At 40.1% G+C, this 18,262-nt stretch overlaps 1 protein-coding gene across 4 annotated transcripts; it reads left to right on the top strand.

Annotated features, from left to right (window-relative positions):
• Positions 1-3,604: 3,604 nt before the first annotated feature.
• On the top strand, positions 3,605-17,971 carry PDPN (podoplanin). Of its 4 annotated transcripts, XM_039727650.1 has the most exons (7): positions 3,605-3,758; positions 3,850-3,951; positions 14,534-14,619; positions 15,056-15,149; positions 15,382-15,417; positions 16,150-16,261; positions 16,811-17,971. In XM_039727650.1, the coding sequence occupies exons 2-7, from the start codon at positions 3,882-3,884 to the stop codon at positions 16,815-16,817; spliced, it is 405 nt and encodes a 134-aa protein (XP_039583584.1). In that variant the 5' UTR covers positions 3,605-3,758; positions 3,850-3,881; the 3' UTR covers positions 16,818-17,971. The 4 variants fall into 4 exon arrangements, with proteins under 4 accessions (XP_039583584.1, XP_039583583.1, XP_039583585.1 ...); XM_039727649.1 differs by having other exon boundaries at positions 3,605-3,951; positions 16,150-16,251; XM_039727651.1 differs by having other exon boundaries at positions 3,605-3,951; positions 16,150-16,255.
• The last annotated feature ends 291 nt before the right edge of the window (positions 17,972-18,262 follow it).

Raw genomic sequence — 18,262 nt, 5'->3', positions numbered from 1 at the left:
GGATATTCCTCTGTGGAGAGGAATTTGTGTGCCCTTCCTAATGTGTGTTAGAGAGAATTCATCCTTGGGTGTAACTTTGGTCTGCACTGGACATTAAACCACATGTGGATGATCACATTCCCATCTTATGGGTTATTTACATGAAGTGAAACCTTTTTGTGATGGGGGAGAATCTCTGATTGAGTTCAGCCCCTGGGTTCCTGCAGCAACACTGACTGAGCCAGGGGAAAACATCCTCCCCCAAGAGCTCTGCCTGTCAGGCAGAACACATTGCAGGTTACAGTCTCCACGTCTCTACTCCCCCAGCTCTGGTTCATTCCTTGCTCTCACTGAACCAGAGACAGTCTGAGCCTCCCACAAGACTCTGCAAAGCACTGGTACAATGAGACGGAAAGAACAGATTATGAAATGAAAACAGAAGGGCTGAGTGGACTCCAGACCCTCCCCACCTCCTCCCCTAAACCACAGGGATTGAAAACACAGACCTGCCTGGCAAAAAAAAAGAAAGAGTGACCCATGCACTCATATCCTGGCAATTTGTGGGATTTGTCATAACACACCCAGGTCAAATTACAGCATCCCTGCATAGACCTAACCTGCATTTCACGGTACCTTTGCAGCTCCACTGCAGGCAGCCCAGACACACACTCAGGTATGTGCTCACTCCTGTTCTGACACAGCACAGGACCAGGTGCTGCTTTAAATCCAGCTGAATTGTTAAATCAGAACCTGTGAATAACTCCTTTATTGTCACAGAACCTGTTGGTTTAACAGAATTACAAACCAGTGACCCACAGTTCCATTAAACCCCCTTAATCTGGTGCAGTCCAGAGGAAAACTGCTCCCTCACCTCCCTGGACCCATCCCCTCTCCCAAGGGTATCTTGGCTCCTCTGAAACAATTTTGTTGATGTTTTCAATCAGAGAGCTCAGTAGTGTCTCCCAGCCTTAATCTCCTTGCACAGCACCACGCTGTCCCCATGGAGGCAAGTTCCTGCCCCTGCTGTCCTCCAGGAACAATTCCATTCCCAGATGACAATTACTGAGGCATTTCTAGCTTTTGCTCTGAGTTCTTTTGCATCTGTGGGCACATTTCTTGCCCTTTGTTGCACTATGATAGAAGATTATTTCATTAAATAGTTCAATAAAGTTATCTAAGGAGTTTTCCTTTCAGAAACAAGCTGGAGCAGGAGAAATAGGCTCATGCAGAAGAAACTATTCCTTATTAGGAAGAATAGTAAAAGTATTAAAAGTGTTGGAGTAGCCACTGGAACTTGGATATCTCCAGTTCTTGAAAGCTCAAGTGTCTCAACTCCATACCCAGAACACAGCACAGTTTAAAGTGAGAATTTATATAATTCAGCAAAAAGCTTCTCCTTTAGGAAGACTTATTCCTAAACATGAGACAAATTTGTTTATATGAATAATCATAGAAGTAAAAGGTCTTCTGAATACTTTTGAAAATTGAATGGAATTCTAAAATTCCCTTCTTTTCGCTCTTGCTGAGAATATGTTAACATTTAAAAGTCACTGTTTGTTCTGGTTTGTCTTTCGTAGTGTACTGCATTAATTTTTTGTTCTGAAGATACATACAGAATTCCAAACATTCCATTCTGATAAGGTAAAAAAGAATTTGCTTCAGTCTTTCAAAATAAGTTCCATTAAAACTGGCATATTCCCCTAGTGAGCTTCAGTTTCTTGTAAGGAACATTTCCCCACCAAGCAAACATTCTTTTAAATAAATTTGAAACAGAGCTATCAAGAAATAATCAATTCCAGATTTTAAGATGCTGAAAGTTAGTGGCAATACATGGCAATATTTATTTAGCTATTTTCCTGAAGACAATCAGCCAATATTACTTGTTGTTTCTTTGCATTGGCACCAACTGTTCTCAACCTACACTCCTTTTCATCACAAATAACAATTATAGCAACATAATTGATAGCTAACAAATTTCTTTGGCACCTATCACTTCCAGAAGGAAAGAAAATCCCTGTGGAAGGTGTTGCACTCCCCATGTGCAGCCCTTTTTACATCACTGCTTATGTTTAGACTTGCTTTGGGCCTTTATAGCACCAAGTGTGGTGGGGTTCTTTAATGACAGCTCTGAATCACATTCTCTGAGCAAAACAATCCAGCTCTGGTTTAGGGTTTTCTTTTTTTGTTTGGTTGGTTGAGGGGGGCTTGTGTGTGTGTGTGTATTGTATTTGCAGGGACCCTCGTGGCAGAAGGAATGATGAATCTGACTCCGTGTTCTCAGAAGGCTAATTTATTATTTTATGGTTCTATATTATATTAAAGAATACTAAACTATACTAAAGAATACAGAAAGGATACTTACTGAATGCTAAAAAGATAATAATGCAAACTTGTGACTCTTTCCAGAGTCCTGACACAGCCTGGCACTGATTGGCCAAAGAGTGAAAACAACTCACAGCAGAATGCAATGGAACAATCACCTGTGGGTGAACAATCCCCAAACAGATTCCGCATGAGCCCAACACAGGAGAAGCAAATCACATAATTATTGTTTTCCTTTTCTCTGGGGCTTCTCAGCTTCCTAAGAGAAAAATCCTGGGCGAAGGGATTTTTCCAGAGAATGTGAATGCCACATGTGTGTGTTTAGAAAAAGACAAAACCTCTGCCACAAGTCTGCCCACTCCTCTGGCAGAGGTTATCCTACAGCTGTGGGCAGAAAGGAAGCAAATCCATGCTGCTGCTGTGCTGGATCCTGGTCCTGGCCCTGCAGAAGCTGAGGGAGAAGGTCCCACATTTCCTCCCCCAGCTCTGTCTCTGGGACACAGCTCACACACGAGCCCTGGTTAAAACTCACTGCACTCTTAAATAGATGCAACTCAGTAGATTATCCCTTGCCCAGGATGAGCAAGGTTCAGGAAAGGATTGATGGAAGTGGCAGCTCCCCAGGTCCTGTTCAGCCCCAGTTTGTGCCTCACAGCCATTCTCGGTGAGCAGAGGTGTCTCACACACTGTGGGGGTACCCAACCTCACACTCCTGCCCTGCAAAGCTGCTGCCCTGAAACACAGACAGGAAAAAAGAAACAAGTTTTGCACAGACTGTTGTAGGGGTTGCACTCCTAATACTGCACACGGAAAGGAGAAAATTCTCTCTCTGCAGGGTAGTTTTGGCTCCCTGAGGCCAGCAAGCCTGTGGGCAGAGAGAAGTGGTCGAGCACTGCCAGGATGTCACTTGAGGACACAAGCTGAGAGACAGAGACACACAGGAAAATTCAGACAGTATTTACTGCAGAATTAAATAGCCTGTCCTAAAAACTATTTCAGTATCCCTAAATGCACATTCAGTACCACACTTGCTTAGATAAACATGGGGGCTCACTTTGAAATGAAAAAAAAACATCAGTTCACTGCTGGAAATAACAAGAAAAGTGTCCTTAGTGCTGTTTCTTAAGGACTTTTTAAAGACAGTTTGCAGAAGGGAGGGAAGGAACACCTCGCTTTGCCTAAATTCCTTTCCCCCTTTGCTAAATAAAAGTCTTCTGAAAACCACAACAGGTCCTGTAACTTTAAATCTGAGCTGAGATCATAACTTTGGTCCTGACCAAACAGCGTGGGGAGGGCGGGCCTGGCTGCTCATTGAGGACCACCTTAGGCTGCTCCCATCCCTTGGCTAAAGAAAATAATTCTGACTCCACTCAGTTTTCTTTAACTGTTCAGTTATCATCTGAGAAAACCTCCCCTCTTTACATTGCAGCAGCTAAAGGAATATTTGGAATATCAAGGTATTTTTTTCGCAGTGATTTCTTTTTATCATCGCAATTCTCCACTGCCTCCAAAAGAAAAAAATCCAAATTTGGATCCATCTGGTTTCAGGATTGGAAAGCGACTCTCTAAGCAGATCAAATATGTTTATAAAAGTTCCATTCTTCATCTTCGTCCTCGGGAGCCTGCCTTTTGTAGCACTTGCTCAAGAAGGTAAGGGGAAAGTTTGGTTACAGTTATTCCCAGTCATTTCCTGTAATTTAACAGTTTCTGTGCTCGCTCATGGGTTACACAGTTACTCTGACCTATTTATAAAACTTTCTTTGAAATTCTTAAGCTGCAACAGGGCATCTCCTGCAGCTGTGATCTGGAAAGGAGCAGTAAAAGTTTTCGATGGGCTGAGTTTGACTCCATTAGGAAAGAATTTTCTGTGTGTCTGCACGGGAGGGAGAGGGGCAGGGGCAGGCAGGGGAGGTATTCCCTGCACAGCCCTTGGAAACGGCTCCAGTCTCACTGGAGCACACACAGCAGGCTCTGCAATCCAATTTAACTAAATTAGGGGTATAACTCCATGAAAGTAACTTGTAAGTCTGTTCTTTCAGGAGTTTAACATATCTGCTTAGAGATATTTCAGACTCTTAGAATTTGAGCCTTGTGCAGGGCTTTGCTGAATCTAACTTAGCCATAAGCAATAAATATACAATGAGGGAAAATAAACCAGGGGGAATTATTGCCAAAGAAAGTTATGTACCAAAAAGATTAATTTCAGAAGTTTGTATTTTGAATTTTATAAGAAAGATACAATATACACTTTTAGGTAAAATAGACATTTAAGTCTTTCTGCGGCTAAAGGATTGGAGTCTGATTTGTTAGCAGCAAATCAGAATTACAGTAAATCAAGTACCCTGACCAGTACTTGATTCCAGGAATGTCATTTTGAAACTCAGTCTTTCTGAGTATCGTTTGACTCATGTGAGTGAACTGGCCTAGAGGCAGAATGGTTTACAGTGCCATGGCCATGGAGCACGTTCCAAGCAGCAGAGCAGCAGTTTCACACCAGTGCTCTGGACACAGCAACTTAAACTCAGCCCTTCAAAGGCATAGATCTACTCATCAGGCTTGGATCTGGGGACCCAAACTGCAAAATTACCTGATTTTGGCCTGATAACATCAGTGTCATCCTGCTGGAAAGAATGGAGCTTTGTTGGCATACGCTGCGTGTGGATGTTGACTTGAAACTTCCAATGGTGTTCTGTATGTCAGGATGTGAGGCTGAAGTTTGGAGTTATGCTTCAAATTTTCACAGAAAAACTAAAATCAACAGATATTAGGCAAGTCACAAAAGTTGTTTTCTAGGCTCACCCAGCCACCTTGATCTTAAAAAGCATCTATATTAAGTGTACCAAAGTTTAAAGCCGTTAGAAATGAGGCAAAACCACCACTACTTTACAGAATTACCTTAAGCAATCTAAGATATCAGAATTACAGGTTAAAAGGCCCTTCATCTTCAGGCTCTTGAGAAGTCTTTAAGCATATTTTCTCTGAACTCTGAGAGGAGTCCAGCAATGCTCAGGCTGAAACTCTATTGGTCATAAAAAATATAAGAATATTTCCCGCTTTAAGAATGAGAATAGAAGAATATTACCTCTGCTTTATTACCTGTACAGTTTGCATTGAAGTCCAGAGCTGGATCAAGAATGTGATTTACAGTATGTAAGGTTTTCTGTGTCTGTTTAGGGTTTGTGACTTTTTCTTCACATGGAGCCAATCATTTAGGACAACTTCCAAAGGATTCACCAGTAAAACAGACTCCAGATAAAATAAGTCATAAGTACTTCGTGTCTATCACTGCTATTTACTGATAATCATCAGCAATTACAAGTTAGAACAGACATGAAATGCCAATGCCACCTTAAGCAGTGTCTGCTGGCTGACAGGGAGGTGGAGAAGGCTTGACTTGTGCACTGCTTGGTGGAGTGGCTTTTTCCAGATCCATGAAACCCTGGGGAACACAGTGTGACTTGAGGGTTATAGAGGAAAAATATCTCCATCTGACATCTCTTAACCTAGAAAAGGCCATAAATAAATATGCTGCTAGCCTTTTCTTATGGTTGGGCACTCCACGTTGTGGACTGAGACCAAATCGAGAAAAGCAGCTTTGTTTCCAGCAGGAAGCATATTTCAATTTCCAAAAGGATAATTATTATTATTATTATTATTATTAATTATCACTATCATGATCATATTAGCAGATACATTTTGGCCCTTCTGCTCTCATTCAGCATGCCAAAACTCAGGCAAATCTTCACACACAGAATCAGACCAAAGGAGCTGAGATGGAAGCTGGCCTCAACAAGCATCCAAACCACTTCACTGCAGAGACAACACATTTCCTGGCTCCAAACCTTTCCCATGGTGCTGTATCATTGCAGGGAAGGAGGTGACTCTGTTGGCTGTCACATAACATGAACAAAATTTAACATGATTGTTTAACAAGATACCACATGTCACCTGGGCTGTATCAACTGTCCGTGTGCCTGATCTTACCTAGGGGCAAATATCAGATTTTATTTCCTTACGCAAGGCAGGTTTATACTAGGTCATGTTACGTTTGGTTTGGACTGAAAGTAAGAACAAGGGCAGGATAATTCAGATTAAAAGTGTTTATATCATAAGAAAGGAAACTGAAGTTTACAGTCAGCTGTGAAAGACTAAAAAGTTTTCTGTTTTTTAAAATTGTAATAAAGAGAATTGAGAAAACCACAAGAAAAGATTGTTTCAAAACAGTCCTGATTTACTCAAACTCTGTCACTATTGCAGTGGCAAAATTAAATAAAATCAGACAACTCTAAAGCCTTTTGAAAATCAAACTCTGTAACTGCTGGTGGTAAACAAAATGTAAAATCAAACTGAATAGTCACATTTGGCTCAAAAGGGACCCAGTTTTGTACTAAATAAGTGCTGCACAACCTTTCATCCTGCACGAAGAATGAGGAGTACTCTTACACATGTCCCATATATGCCTCTTCACCATATGAATCTAACTCTACATGTCCAATACCCAAAATTATTATCACAGAAAGGAGAAAATCATCTTGCTGAATCTCAGTTAATAGGTCTGCAAGTCTGAATTTTGCAGTATCTTTGTGGAAGACAGCATAGAACAAATAAAATTGAATTTCTCCTCAGCTGGACAAGCAGGGAGGTTTGCACATGTGTATTCTGACAGTTAGTTTTTGAATCTGTAACTTCTCAAACAAAGAAAAGAGTCATATTTAAGGGCTTACAAATGGACCTTTCATTAACTCAGGCTGCACACTAAAACTGGAAACAGAGAGGCCAGATTCTCAGCTCCTGCAGTCCAGCAGTTTCTACTGAATCTGTGCATTTACCTCAGATCAAGGACTTGTAAATCATCTGAAAAAAAAAAGGCAAAAAAAAACCAAAGCAGCAAAGAGCTTGGAGAGCATTTGGGTGGATGATGAGGCAGTGCAGGAAGGTTTTCAGGCCGTGAGGCTCCAACAGGACCGTGTGGTGTTTCTCCATGTGTCACTTGAGGTGAGCCACACAAGGACCACAGAAATGCCCACGGTGGCTGGTGGCCCAGCTCAGACACTGGGGCTGGCTCAGTGGCACGTTTATTTTGTTGGTTTGTTTGCTTTTTGTCTGGATGTGGTCAGGGACTACAGGATGAACCCAAAAGCTGCCAGATCCTGCCTCCCAGATCCTCTGAAAGGGCCCCTCTGATTTGTGTGTGCACAGACCATCCCCTCCATGGGGACTGATCCCACAGCAAAGCTCAGGGCTCTGCAGTGCACAATTTGTTACAGAGTTTCAGAAAAAGATGTGGGATTGGGAGTATAGGTATGCTGGGATGTGCTAAAGAGAAACAAATGAGGAAAAAATAAGAGACAAATGCACTATTGATTTCCAACTCTCCACCTCAGAAGCTTGGCCAAAAACTCTCAGAGGACATAGAAGCTGATGCTGAGCACATTCTCGTGTTGCTTTATGGCTTCCTCATGTGTTTTCCATCCTTTTACTTGTTGATTACAAACACCACAACGTCCAGCACAGAATAACCCTTAGTGAGGGCACAATTCAGCTGTTACACCAGCACCATTTTCAGGCAAGCATGTGTTGGGAGAGCTTGAGACACTACTAAATCTGTAAAGGGGACACACTTAACCCCAAACCTGTGCTAAAATGTTTTTATGACTATGAAACCCATCCAAACATTAGTCTATTGTTAGTGGAGTATAAAAGTCAGACTAAACACATTTGAAGGGAACTTGCCTGCTGCATAGCAATATAAAGTAGGTATTAAAAATTCGCTGTGTGGACAGAATTGACACCCAAGAGTTTCCAGTTCAGTGTCTGGCATGAGTATTTCAAACAAATGAGTTGAGGAACCTGCAAACCATTCTGCTTGCAGATACAAAGGGTTAGTAATCTACAACAAGGCAGCTGTGAAAGGGCACACAGCTGTAGCCTCAGAGTCCAGGGAAGGAAGTCATTTCGGGGAAAGATGAGTTTATCACTGTATTAGAGGTAATTTCTTAATTCCTTTCATTTGCATTTACATATCCCAGTATTTATAAGCAGATGTCTGCTTTGTGCTGCACATCTGCCCAGTTTGCTGATCCCTTACACCAAGTTTTATATTTTTTTTTTGTCTTGGCTGCAACTCTTCTGCCTCGTCAGCCGTGCAGCAAAAGACTGAAAGTTCTGTGATTGTGCCACTTTGCAGCAAGATGCAAGAACATTTACACCTTGATCACAAGTCCAACCTTGTTGTTCCATCCCTCACTGCTCAGAGGAAACAATTAGACTGTTATAAAACTGCAAACAGGGAAACAGGGTCACAGGGCAGCAAATCTCAATAAAAAAGCAATTTTATCCCATATTCATGGGATAACAAGTCTGAGGTTAGTGTACTTAGCAGAGAAGAAAGCAGATGTTGACACAGTAACATTATTAAAAGCATAAATTTGGAATACTCATCTCCAGCTCTGCAAGGAATATTTTAAAGGAATATCCTTTAAAAGTAATGCAGTTCATCATTTCCTTCCTAATGCCCACAGCTCTGTGGCTGATTTCACCATGCATAAGACAAAGCTTAGGAAGTTTGCAGCTTTTCCTCTCCTGGCTTTGTTTTGTGACTCTGGTTGGGGGTCATTGCACACACCAAGCTCTTGAAGAGCAGTTGCTTTTCTCTATCTGCCCAGTTAAAGCACATTTTGGTTTGCTTTTCTGTCAGTGGAACATTGTAACATTCAGAACATGTGTGAATTACTTGAGGAGCAGCCAGGTGGTTCTTTGCCACTTTGGCACTGTTGATTTAAACTCTGGCTTTAAAGCAGGTTTTTAAACCAGGACAGTTCCTTTGGCTGAGCCAGCCCCAGCAATAAAACCCATCTGTAGCAGGGTGTGGTGACCAAAGGAAATGTTTCTGACAGTTCAGCAAAGTATTGTCATCACATGCTACATGCAATACCTGACCAAAGTCAGTCATACTCTAAATAAGGCTGAGCTAAATCCTTCCTTGTGCTTCATGACCGTTTTCCCAACTGGCAGACACTTTCCAGAGTTTCTGGTGTTCTGTCATCCAGCTTCCTTTGTTATATATAGCAAAGCTGCCAGTCTTTGTCTAAGGAAACTGCAGAAAGCACTTCAGGATTTACACAGTACATACTTTCTCCTGAACAACAGTCTAGACACTTAAATGCACGCCAGGGGATTTTTATTGACATGACAGATTACTCCAGCTTCCAGAAAGAATTAACAGAGAAAGAAAATGCCAGTGTTGTGACCCCAACCAGGCCAAGGACACAGAGCTCTCTGGATAATGCAGATATGGCTGCAGGAGCCCCAGGCACAAATGAGAATTTCAGTTCTCATTAATAAACTTCCCTGCTTTTCTGAAGTTTGAAAACTGTAACTGTTCAAAGATTCAAGCTGCAAAATTCAAATCCCAGAATCCACTATATTACATTCTTCAAACCCTTGCATTTTCAAAGCACCAAAAATTTAGTGGCTTGGATTTGACAGTGTTTAACAATTTCACAACAAAAGAGACACCTGTATACTTAAAAAAAAATCCAAAAATATGAAAATAATGGAAAATTATTCTCAGACAAAATTAATATAATGTTGTAGGTTTAGGAAGTGTATTTTCTGGAATACACTTAAATTGAGGATAAAACCAAACCGAAGACAAAACTGCTTTTGAAAATTACTGAGCTGCTGTATTTAAAAGGCAGATCCCTTGCGAGTCAAACATTTTTGTTAAACCTCCACCACCATGAATAAAAGTTTTCATTGAACTAAAACAGAACCAATTCCAGTAATCAGATACTGACTAAGACTCAGTTTGCTCACAATCACATTAAGGTCTCTAAGTGAAGAACACTTCTGCAGAAAAGGAATTCTTGTATCAGGACATAAATGCTGAATAAAATGCAGTCAAAACAGGATGGCCAACACACACATCCATACAGAGTCTTTCAAACAACACCACTGGTCTGTGGCAATTCCGGAAGCAGATACTGAAAAGCATCACTCAGCTCCAGATGTTTGCTCTGTTACATCTCCAGCAGAAAAGTGATCTGTCCCAAGGGACCCATCCTGCTAAACTCTCTGCTAGATAATATTTTTAGCTGTTATAAATAGCTGAACCTGGGTTTTTTGGGGGTTTTTGGAGTTTTTTTTCCATGTAGAAGCAGAAGGCAATGAGCAAAGGATTATTGCAGTTCTTGCTGGAGGGAATCCTTTAAGGTTTGCCGTTTTTATCTCCTGTTCTCTTATCAGAAATGGAAACATTCTATTTTGAGGCCTTACTATTTCAAGGACTAAGCTAAAATACAGGCTTACAACTGCCTTTGCCCACCAGTGTTTGGGTTTTATTTGGGTTTATTCAAGGAAAGAAGCACGATCCTACAACATTTCTCATCTTCAGAAGTATCTTTGCTGGTTTTGGAGATACCTGAAAGAAATGCTAATGAACAACAGTTTTACAGCTCCCCCTCCTTTCCAACACAACCTCTGTGCTTTGAAAGCAGCTCTAAGAGGTTTCTGCAGTAAACTGTCACTCTGTGCAGGGAAGTAGTGAGCTCAGCTTCCCCTAAGTGGGTCATGGGATGCTTAAGCATGAGAGGTTTTCAAAGTGATATTAAACTTTTAAAGACATCAGATTTTGTCCTGGTGTGAGAAGCTGCAGCCTGAGAGCAGCTGGGACTTTGAACTGAAAGGTTCCCAGCTGGAACTCTGGCAGAAAGGGATGCAATGATTAATTCACATCTGCAGCAACATATAGCTACAAACAGAGGAGCCTCCTTGGAGACAGCCCCAGCACTGTGAGGCAATGTTTTTATTTACAACCTCCTCTAAGATAATATTAAGAACACATGCAGAAGCACCACTCAGCCCTGACTCTTGCTACATTTGGCCCACATCAGATGAAACCAAGAAATGACAGAAGCACACACCCCTTGAGTGCCATTTCCATCCCCTTTGATGGCAGTGGTGCTGAGCCTTGTACTGGGCACAGGGAAAGAACCTTAAAGTCCAGTAGTGTGTCCCAATTTCATTGCAATATTCACCTTCATTATGACTTCCTCTGACAAAGAGCTGTCTAGTAGCCAGAGTTGCTTCCTACAAATGCAGAAAACTGATAAAAATTGCCTCCCAGTCTTTCTCTGGGTAATAGTTTGGTAGCATCTAACCACCTCCACTGTCAGTCTAAAATGAACCTGGAAATAGAGTCCAGGGATTATTCTGCATCAGATACAGAACCTCAGCTCAAACAGGGCTGGGACAAGATTTTCAGACTGACAGAAACCAGCTCAGTCAGTCTGAGCCTTGGGCAGCTCACAGAGAAGCCAAATTCGTTTTCCTTTGCAACTAAGGAAGGGCAGCACTACCAAGGATGACCCTGAATTATCTTCTAGAGATATTTATTTTTCCCTACAGACTATAAAAGAAGATAAGGGCAAGTAGACACTTTATTTAGGTGCCTTTATTAAGAACCTAAAATTAGGCAAGATTAATCTGGGCCACCTCCTTTTGTCAGTCAGTACTGAGAGGGCAAAGGCACTGAAATAGGTTTTCTACATGCCACTCATGGCCAAGAATCTGCAACAAGCAGCACCCAAGGAAAAATTGTTTTATGTTTCTTTGTGACATTCACTGATTTTCTACACCTTTGCTGTGTGACATGCTTGCCTTTCCTGCCTTCACTGTCAGGCAATTTTCAGGCCTGAAAGCTGTTGCCATGCCAGGAGTATAAGCAGCTTTTCCCAATAAGATTCTTGTTGTTAACATACAAAATTTATTTCACCTTCTACTGGGGGGTTTTCCTCTAGTAATTGGTTTTCTCCATCTTTGCTTATCTTTAACTAGTGAGTAAAGGATGTTTCTTCAGTTCTGACTGGGATTGCAAGGTAAACTGATCCATACTGTGCTGCTGAGTTCTATTACTATTTCTTTGTTCACACTTAGCATTTACATAGCCATGATTGTACATCACAGTATTGTATTTCAAAGATATTATTTCACAAGCAAAAAAGAAGGATTGTAAAATAGTGCTATATCTTAAATTGCACTGATATTTAGAGAGTCTCTAAATGTACAACACAAAGTCAGCCCCTTTGTGCTACTTCAACAATCCCTGGGGTATTTCAATCAAAAATGGCCAAACCATTTTTTTTAGCATCTAATTTGGAACTCTGATTTACCTTTCCATGGACTCTAAAGTGATTTCTGGGAGACTGACTGGCTTAATTAGCCACTATATTTGGCCTCATGTTGGCATAACATGAATGTAGTTTCTTCATCTACTACTGCCTAAAGTACTACCTGCACATCGATTTGGCTCTAAATAGAAACTGTACCTGTATTCAGGCTTCTAAGGATACAGAAATATAAAATTCTATTTAGTTCAGTAAACATGGAATTAGAAATCTAAGTTTAGTTCAGTGTTTGGTCTCTTAGCAATGGGACAAAGCTCTCACTCTTATATTGGTTGAGATGGATAAAATTTTTCTAGTTTGGTCCAGAAAACAGGTTTGGAAGCCAAGGAAAAATATTTGCAAGTTTCCAGTAGAATTCAAATGAGAGCTTCAAGCAAAACCAGAGATTATTTTTCTCAATGGCAAATCATTCATCTTCTGCTTGAAAAATTTTACCTAAGCTGCCAGTACTTTTTTAAACCGATTTTAAAATTAAATATTGGTTTTTTCCTTTGAAAGAACATATTTATATTAAAAGGGGTAGGTAAAAATGAACAAAATTTAAACAGAACTCACAATTAAAGAAAAACAATTTCTGAGTGATAGCTACACAGCTGATCCAAATAGAGTCTACCCTTTTTATTCCTTTTTGGTTGCTATCAAGCAAAATGCCCATTCTTTCTAATTTCAGTCACAGAAGAAAAGCTGTTTACTTGCCTCCATATCATTTATAAAACATGTAGAGTGCATTCAGGAGTAGTAAAGTTTTCCATAAAAAGTATTTGGAATCAATCTAACAATTCAGAAATTGTTCAAATTCATATGCAGAGGAGATGAGAATGTTTTCAGATCACTAAATAAAAAGTGTCATTAGTAGAAAGTGTTGCAATTTAATAAAACAAAGAGGTTGGGAATATTTCTCAAACCTAAGATATTCAAATGGTACAGTAATTTTCATTTTTCAAAAGTACTATCAAGAGCTGTCCTTCTTCTGATCTGGCTGCTTTGATAAATAGAATTTAGGTGTAAAATTTAAGTCCAGAAAAGAAGTTTTCAGTGCTTTTTTTGCCTCAAGTGCCTGTCCTGGACATCTACTATTACCTCTTTGCTTAAATTTCAGCACTGGTATCTGGACTTAGCAGGACCTTTATGCCCCAGGCAGCAGCAGGACAAGCAGCCTCACCTGGCTTTGTAATCAGCAGGAATTACAAACTCCCAGGAGCTCTCACACCACATTAACATCACACTCTGCCTGTCACAGGTTTGTGAATCAGCACGAAAGTGAATTAAATTATAAAATGGGGTTTTCAGCACATTCTTGGTACTGCCAGTTATTTCCACACAGCTCTGTATTTCCTGTTCTACCTTACTCCAGCTCATTTCCCTACTGATGAATTCTGGCTGTATTTATAAATAAACAGCACTGTGTGGGCCAAAATCTAAATATCCATTTTATCAAAGAGCACAGATGAACTAGGCGTCTAGAATAAAAAGAAATTGACAAACAACCCTTACATTGTTATCTAAAAATTCAAATTATGGCAACTAAGGTTTGCAACTTTAGGAAAGCCTCAGGACTGATTTGTGTAGGAATATTTTCAAACTATAGCTGCACCCATAAGCATTGATGGCAGGTCTAAAAAAAGAGATTGCAGCTGGGGCTGAGCTGAAGGATGGGAGAAAACTTTTTACTATTTTAGAAAATGGAAGATGCTGGAAGGAATCTATCCCAATACCTAAGCTAATGCTTAGCTTGAAATCTGGAATCATTGCATCCACTTTGGAGAAACTTTTCTTAATAAAAAAGGAAATAACTTCTTGGACAAAATGTTAGTAACCAGTATGTTTCAAGGTTGTACCAGAGTTAAGTGATGGGTATTCAGCTTTTTGTCCTACTGCTTTGGACAAGGGTATCATAGAATTCAAGCTCATTCCAAATAATTTCCCATTCCCATGCGGGCAGAACACCACACAGAGATCATGTTTAACAAAGTTTATGTGCCAGAGGAGCCAGAACATGTGATTACCAAGTAAAATCCTGACTAATTTTCAAAAATTCTATGCAGCAAGCTCAGTTCTAGAAGGAGAAGAAAGTGCAACACTGGATTTAAGAGACAGAAATGACACAGAATTTGAAGAATTACCAACAATTGTGAGTATATAATGCTAAATAAAAGATTCTTTATGCTACCTTCTTATTCACTGCCACTTCCCACCTCTTCCAATTCAGTATCTCTCAAACAGTTTCAGTGCAACTAAATTAAAAACTACTTTACAAAAACCCACTGAAAAAAGGCAGGTCTGCAAATTCTGCAGCCTTCTACACCTTTTGCAGTCCTACCAAGAGGTCTGATGTAAAAATTCTCTAGCTGGGAAGAAAAATCAGCTTATCTCTGTTTGTTTGGTCACTGTATCCATGTCAAATATGAGAGGTGACAGCTAAAAAAGCATCCACACCTGACAGACCAAGCAATTTAAATGTTATTTTACACATGTAGACTGAATGTACTGAGGGTTTTTTTCCCCTCTTTCCCCTTGAATTCTTGTCACTGCCCACAAGACCACACAATGTAACAAATCTCTTGCAGTTTGGAGACCTGAAGACCACAGAAAGCACCATCATCCAGCCTGGAGAAAGTGAAAATGATACTGCTTATGAAGATAACCCAGAAAGTTTTGATGGTAAAAATCCCTTTCATTTCTATTTTTACACATCAAATTTATACTGCCATCTACTATACAATATCTGGAAATCTCAAATACTCTCTTCATTTGCTCATTTTCTATCAAAAGAACAAGCTCAAACCATTGTGACAAAGCCAATAGAAGTTTTCCTTGGACATAGCCTTTCAGATTGGAAGGCAGCACTGTGTGCAAAGCAGAGGGAGTAACTCTTGTCTTTCTGGCTTAACAGGTGAACGGAGCGGGGATTCAGAGAAAACTGATGAAGGTATTAAAAAGATTTGCTTATAAAGACAAGGGAGAAGCATAACTGCCAGGCAATTCCCCTTCCTGTGCCCATGCCATTAAGTAAAAGTTCCAGGGGAGGCTGAGCTGCTTTCTCTGGCTCACCTGCTCACTGTCTCCATATCCACATCCATAGGGAACCCTCCAGCACAAAGGTTCCATGCTGTGGCATTCACATTCTCTGAAAAATCCCTTTGCCCAGGATTCTGCTCCTGGGAAGCTGAGAAGCCTCAGACAAAAAAAAGTAAAACAATAATTATGTTATTTGCTTCTCCTGTGTTTTGCTGCTTTGGAATGTGTTTGGAGGTGACTGTTTCATTGCATTCTGCTGTGAGTTGTTTTCACTCTTTGGCCAGTCAGGGCCAAGCTGTGTCAGGACTCTGGAAAGAGTCAGGAGTTTTCATTATTATCTTTTTAGCACTGAGAAGTATCCTTTCTGTATTCTTTAGTATAGTATAGTATTCTTTAATATAGTATAATAAAATAAATTAGCCTTCTGAGAACATGGAGTCAGTTCCATCATTCCTGCCTTCATCTGGGGGAACGCAAATACAATACCAGGCTGCTGAACATCCAAACCTACTTTAGAATTCACAAGACAGTAAGAAATTTTCCCAAGAAGTGGGATGCAGCAGAACAGCACCAGGTCTATCAGTAGCCTCTTATCAATGGTCTCCATGAGATACATACTAACATTCCCAATTTCTTCTTTCAGGTGGTCTGGGAACAATTGCACTGCTTGGAATAATTATTGGAGTCATTGTTGCAGTTGGAATCCTTGCAGGAATAATAATTGCAGTTGTAAGGAAGATGTCAGGCAGGTACTCGTAAGTAAATTGCTCATCAGGCTTTTCCTTCAAGCACCTTCCTCTGAGCAGGGTCAGAGGAATCACTTGGGAAATTTCTAAGGTTTCTATTTTGACAAAAAAACCATCTATTTTCCTGGTTTACAGTGCCTTAGACCGACTCAGCAAGAGCTGCCAGTGTGGTATGGTGTCTGCATGCTCTCATGTGCTTCAGAAGCTCTCCCCAGTGTGCACATGCTGTTAAAATATCATTTTGGGATTACTCTGGGGAACAGAGTCGTTCAGTAGGGACTGAACAGGTTCCAGAAGTAGTGGATAACATGTGGACATTGGGGAGCAATCTCCACCTTATTTTTTGGTGACACACAAATCTAAAGAGTTTTACAAACTCTGAAAGAGTAAGAAAACCCCAGAAAATTGAGCAGATACTGTGCACCAGGAGAAAGCCAAATAGGAACTAGGAAGAGAAATAAAGAGGTGATATGAAAGACAAAGAGAAAGGGAAAAAAGATCATGTGATTTACATTTGGGTAATGATGAACAGTAAAATGTCTGCTTTTTGTTTTCCAGGCCCTAAAAAGAGTTGAACTAAGCAAACCATGCCATTCCATGCTGGAAAATACAAGTGCTTCTTATTTCATACAGAGACTATTCCTGTATTTGTGTGAGAAGATGATCCATGGAAAATATAATCAAAGCATTTCAGATCTATGGGGATACCACACAATTCTAAGGACCACCCTCACACCTCCCCTTGCACAGAGCATGGAACATTTTCATAGGATTTTTTATAGCCTTTACTAGAAGAAAAAGATACTGCAGTAAAAAAACCCTGCAGCAAAGAGATGTATATCTGAAATGTGATTTGCAGGTATTATATGCTTGGGTTTTAAACACTGCCAAAGATTATTTCACATTACTTTATATGTATTCTTTTAAAACAACAGCAAAAAAAAAAAAAATTGTTTTGGCTGGTTAAGTGCTCCTGGCATGTTTATCTACCACATGATGTATCAAAAAGGAGGAATTAGCTTCAGTGAGAACCAGTTATTTACAATGTAGGAAAATACTGGATATTGGAAGGTAAAATCTTTCCACTGCTGATACAGATTTTCTGCTCTTGATATTTATGTTATTTTGTGGCAAAATATGGTAGGTCTGGCTGGAACTGATCTACCAACTGAAAGCTTGCTCGTCTGACTATGGCATCAGGAATTTCCTGCCTTCTCTTGTTGCAGAGACATGCAGGAATTGAAATACACATCCTGAATTAAGGGGTGCTTGGAAAATACCCAATTTTGATGGGTCACTTTAGAGCTGACGTGTAGAAGCTTTTGAATTAGTGTACACCATGTTTTTTCATTATGCCTGTCCCATTTCCTAACTGTACAGTTGATTTATTTGACAACATGTGCAACACCAGGTCAGAACGTGTCACTGAGGTGTGATGCAGCTTTGGAGTCTGCAGCTTTTCTGGGGCATGTTTAGAGCAGCACAACCTGAATGTACAGAGCTCAGAGCAAAGGCTTTGCATGTCAAGTGACTGCAGCGCATCAGGTTCCCTAAATGCTATGAGACTTCAGTGTTTGGTGTAAAAATCATGATAATCAATATCATCAGCCACTGCTAAATTTGTCAGCTTATCTGTGTTTGCTTTTCTGTTTCTTTCATGTGCCTTGAGCTATCATATCAATACAAGCTTTGGAAATAAAAATCATAATATAAACTGTATTATTTTACAATAATTGTTCTTGTTTTCTTCAAAAAAACCCACTGTTCCTTCAATTTTCCTGACTTATTTTGCTACTTGTCTTATCAATGTAATGTCAAAACCCAACTCGACATTGATAAATGAAACTATCATTGAAAAGTAAACATACGAGAGATAACTAATTCAGAGGTCTTTAATTAGTTCTGGAGCTGATGTGATGAGACCCTCAGTCTGTGACCAAGGAGTAAGCCTAATCTTTATCATTGTGTAAATTGATATGAAAGCAGGAAAATGACAGTTTTTTCTTCTTG

The sequence above is a fragment of the Passer montanus genome, unplaced genomic scaffold (genome assembly GCF_014805655.1).
Source record: "Passer montanus isolate IOZ18808 unplaced genomic scaffold, ASM1480565v1 scaffold62, whole genome shotgun sequence".
NCBI classification, from domain to species: domain Eukaryota; kingdom Metazoa; phylum Chordata; class Aves; order Passeriformes; family Passeridae; genus Passer; species Passer montanus.
Note: the sequence above shows the minus strand (reverse complement) of the source record. Positions and strands in the feature narration are given on the sequence as shown.

What these genes read in the sequence shown, in the direction of transcription:
- PDPN (XM_039727650.1), top strand. Translation starts at nt 3,882, where the DNA reads ATGTTTATAAAAGTTCCATTCTTCATCTTCGTCCTCGGGAGCCTGCCT. An exon ending in TGTAGCACTTGCTCAAGAAG is followed by an intron (nt 3,952 to 14,533) that starts GTAAGGGGAAAG and finishes AATTCTATGCAG; the next exon opens with CAAGCTCAGTTCTAGAAGGA. An exon ending in TTGAAGAATTACCAACAATT is followed by an intron (nt 14,620 to 15,055) that starts GTGAGTATATAA and finishes AATCTCTTGCAG; the next exon opens with TTTGGAGACCTGAAGACCAC.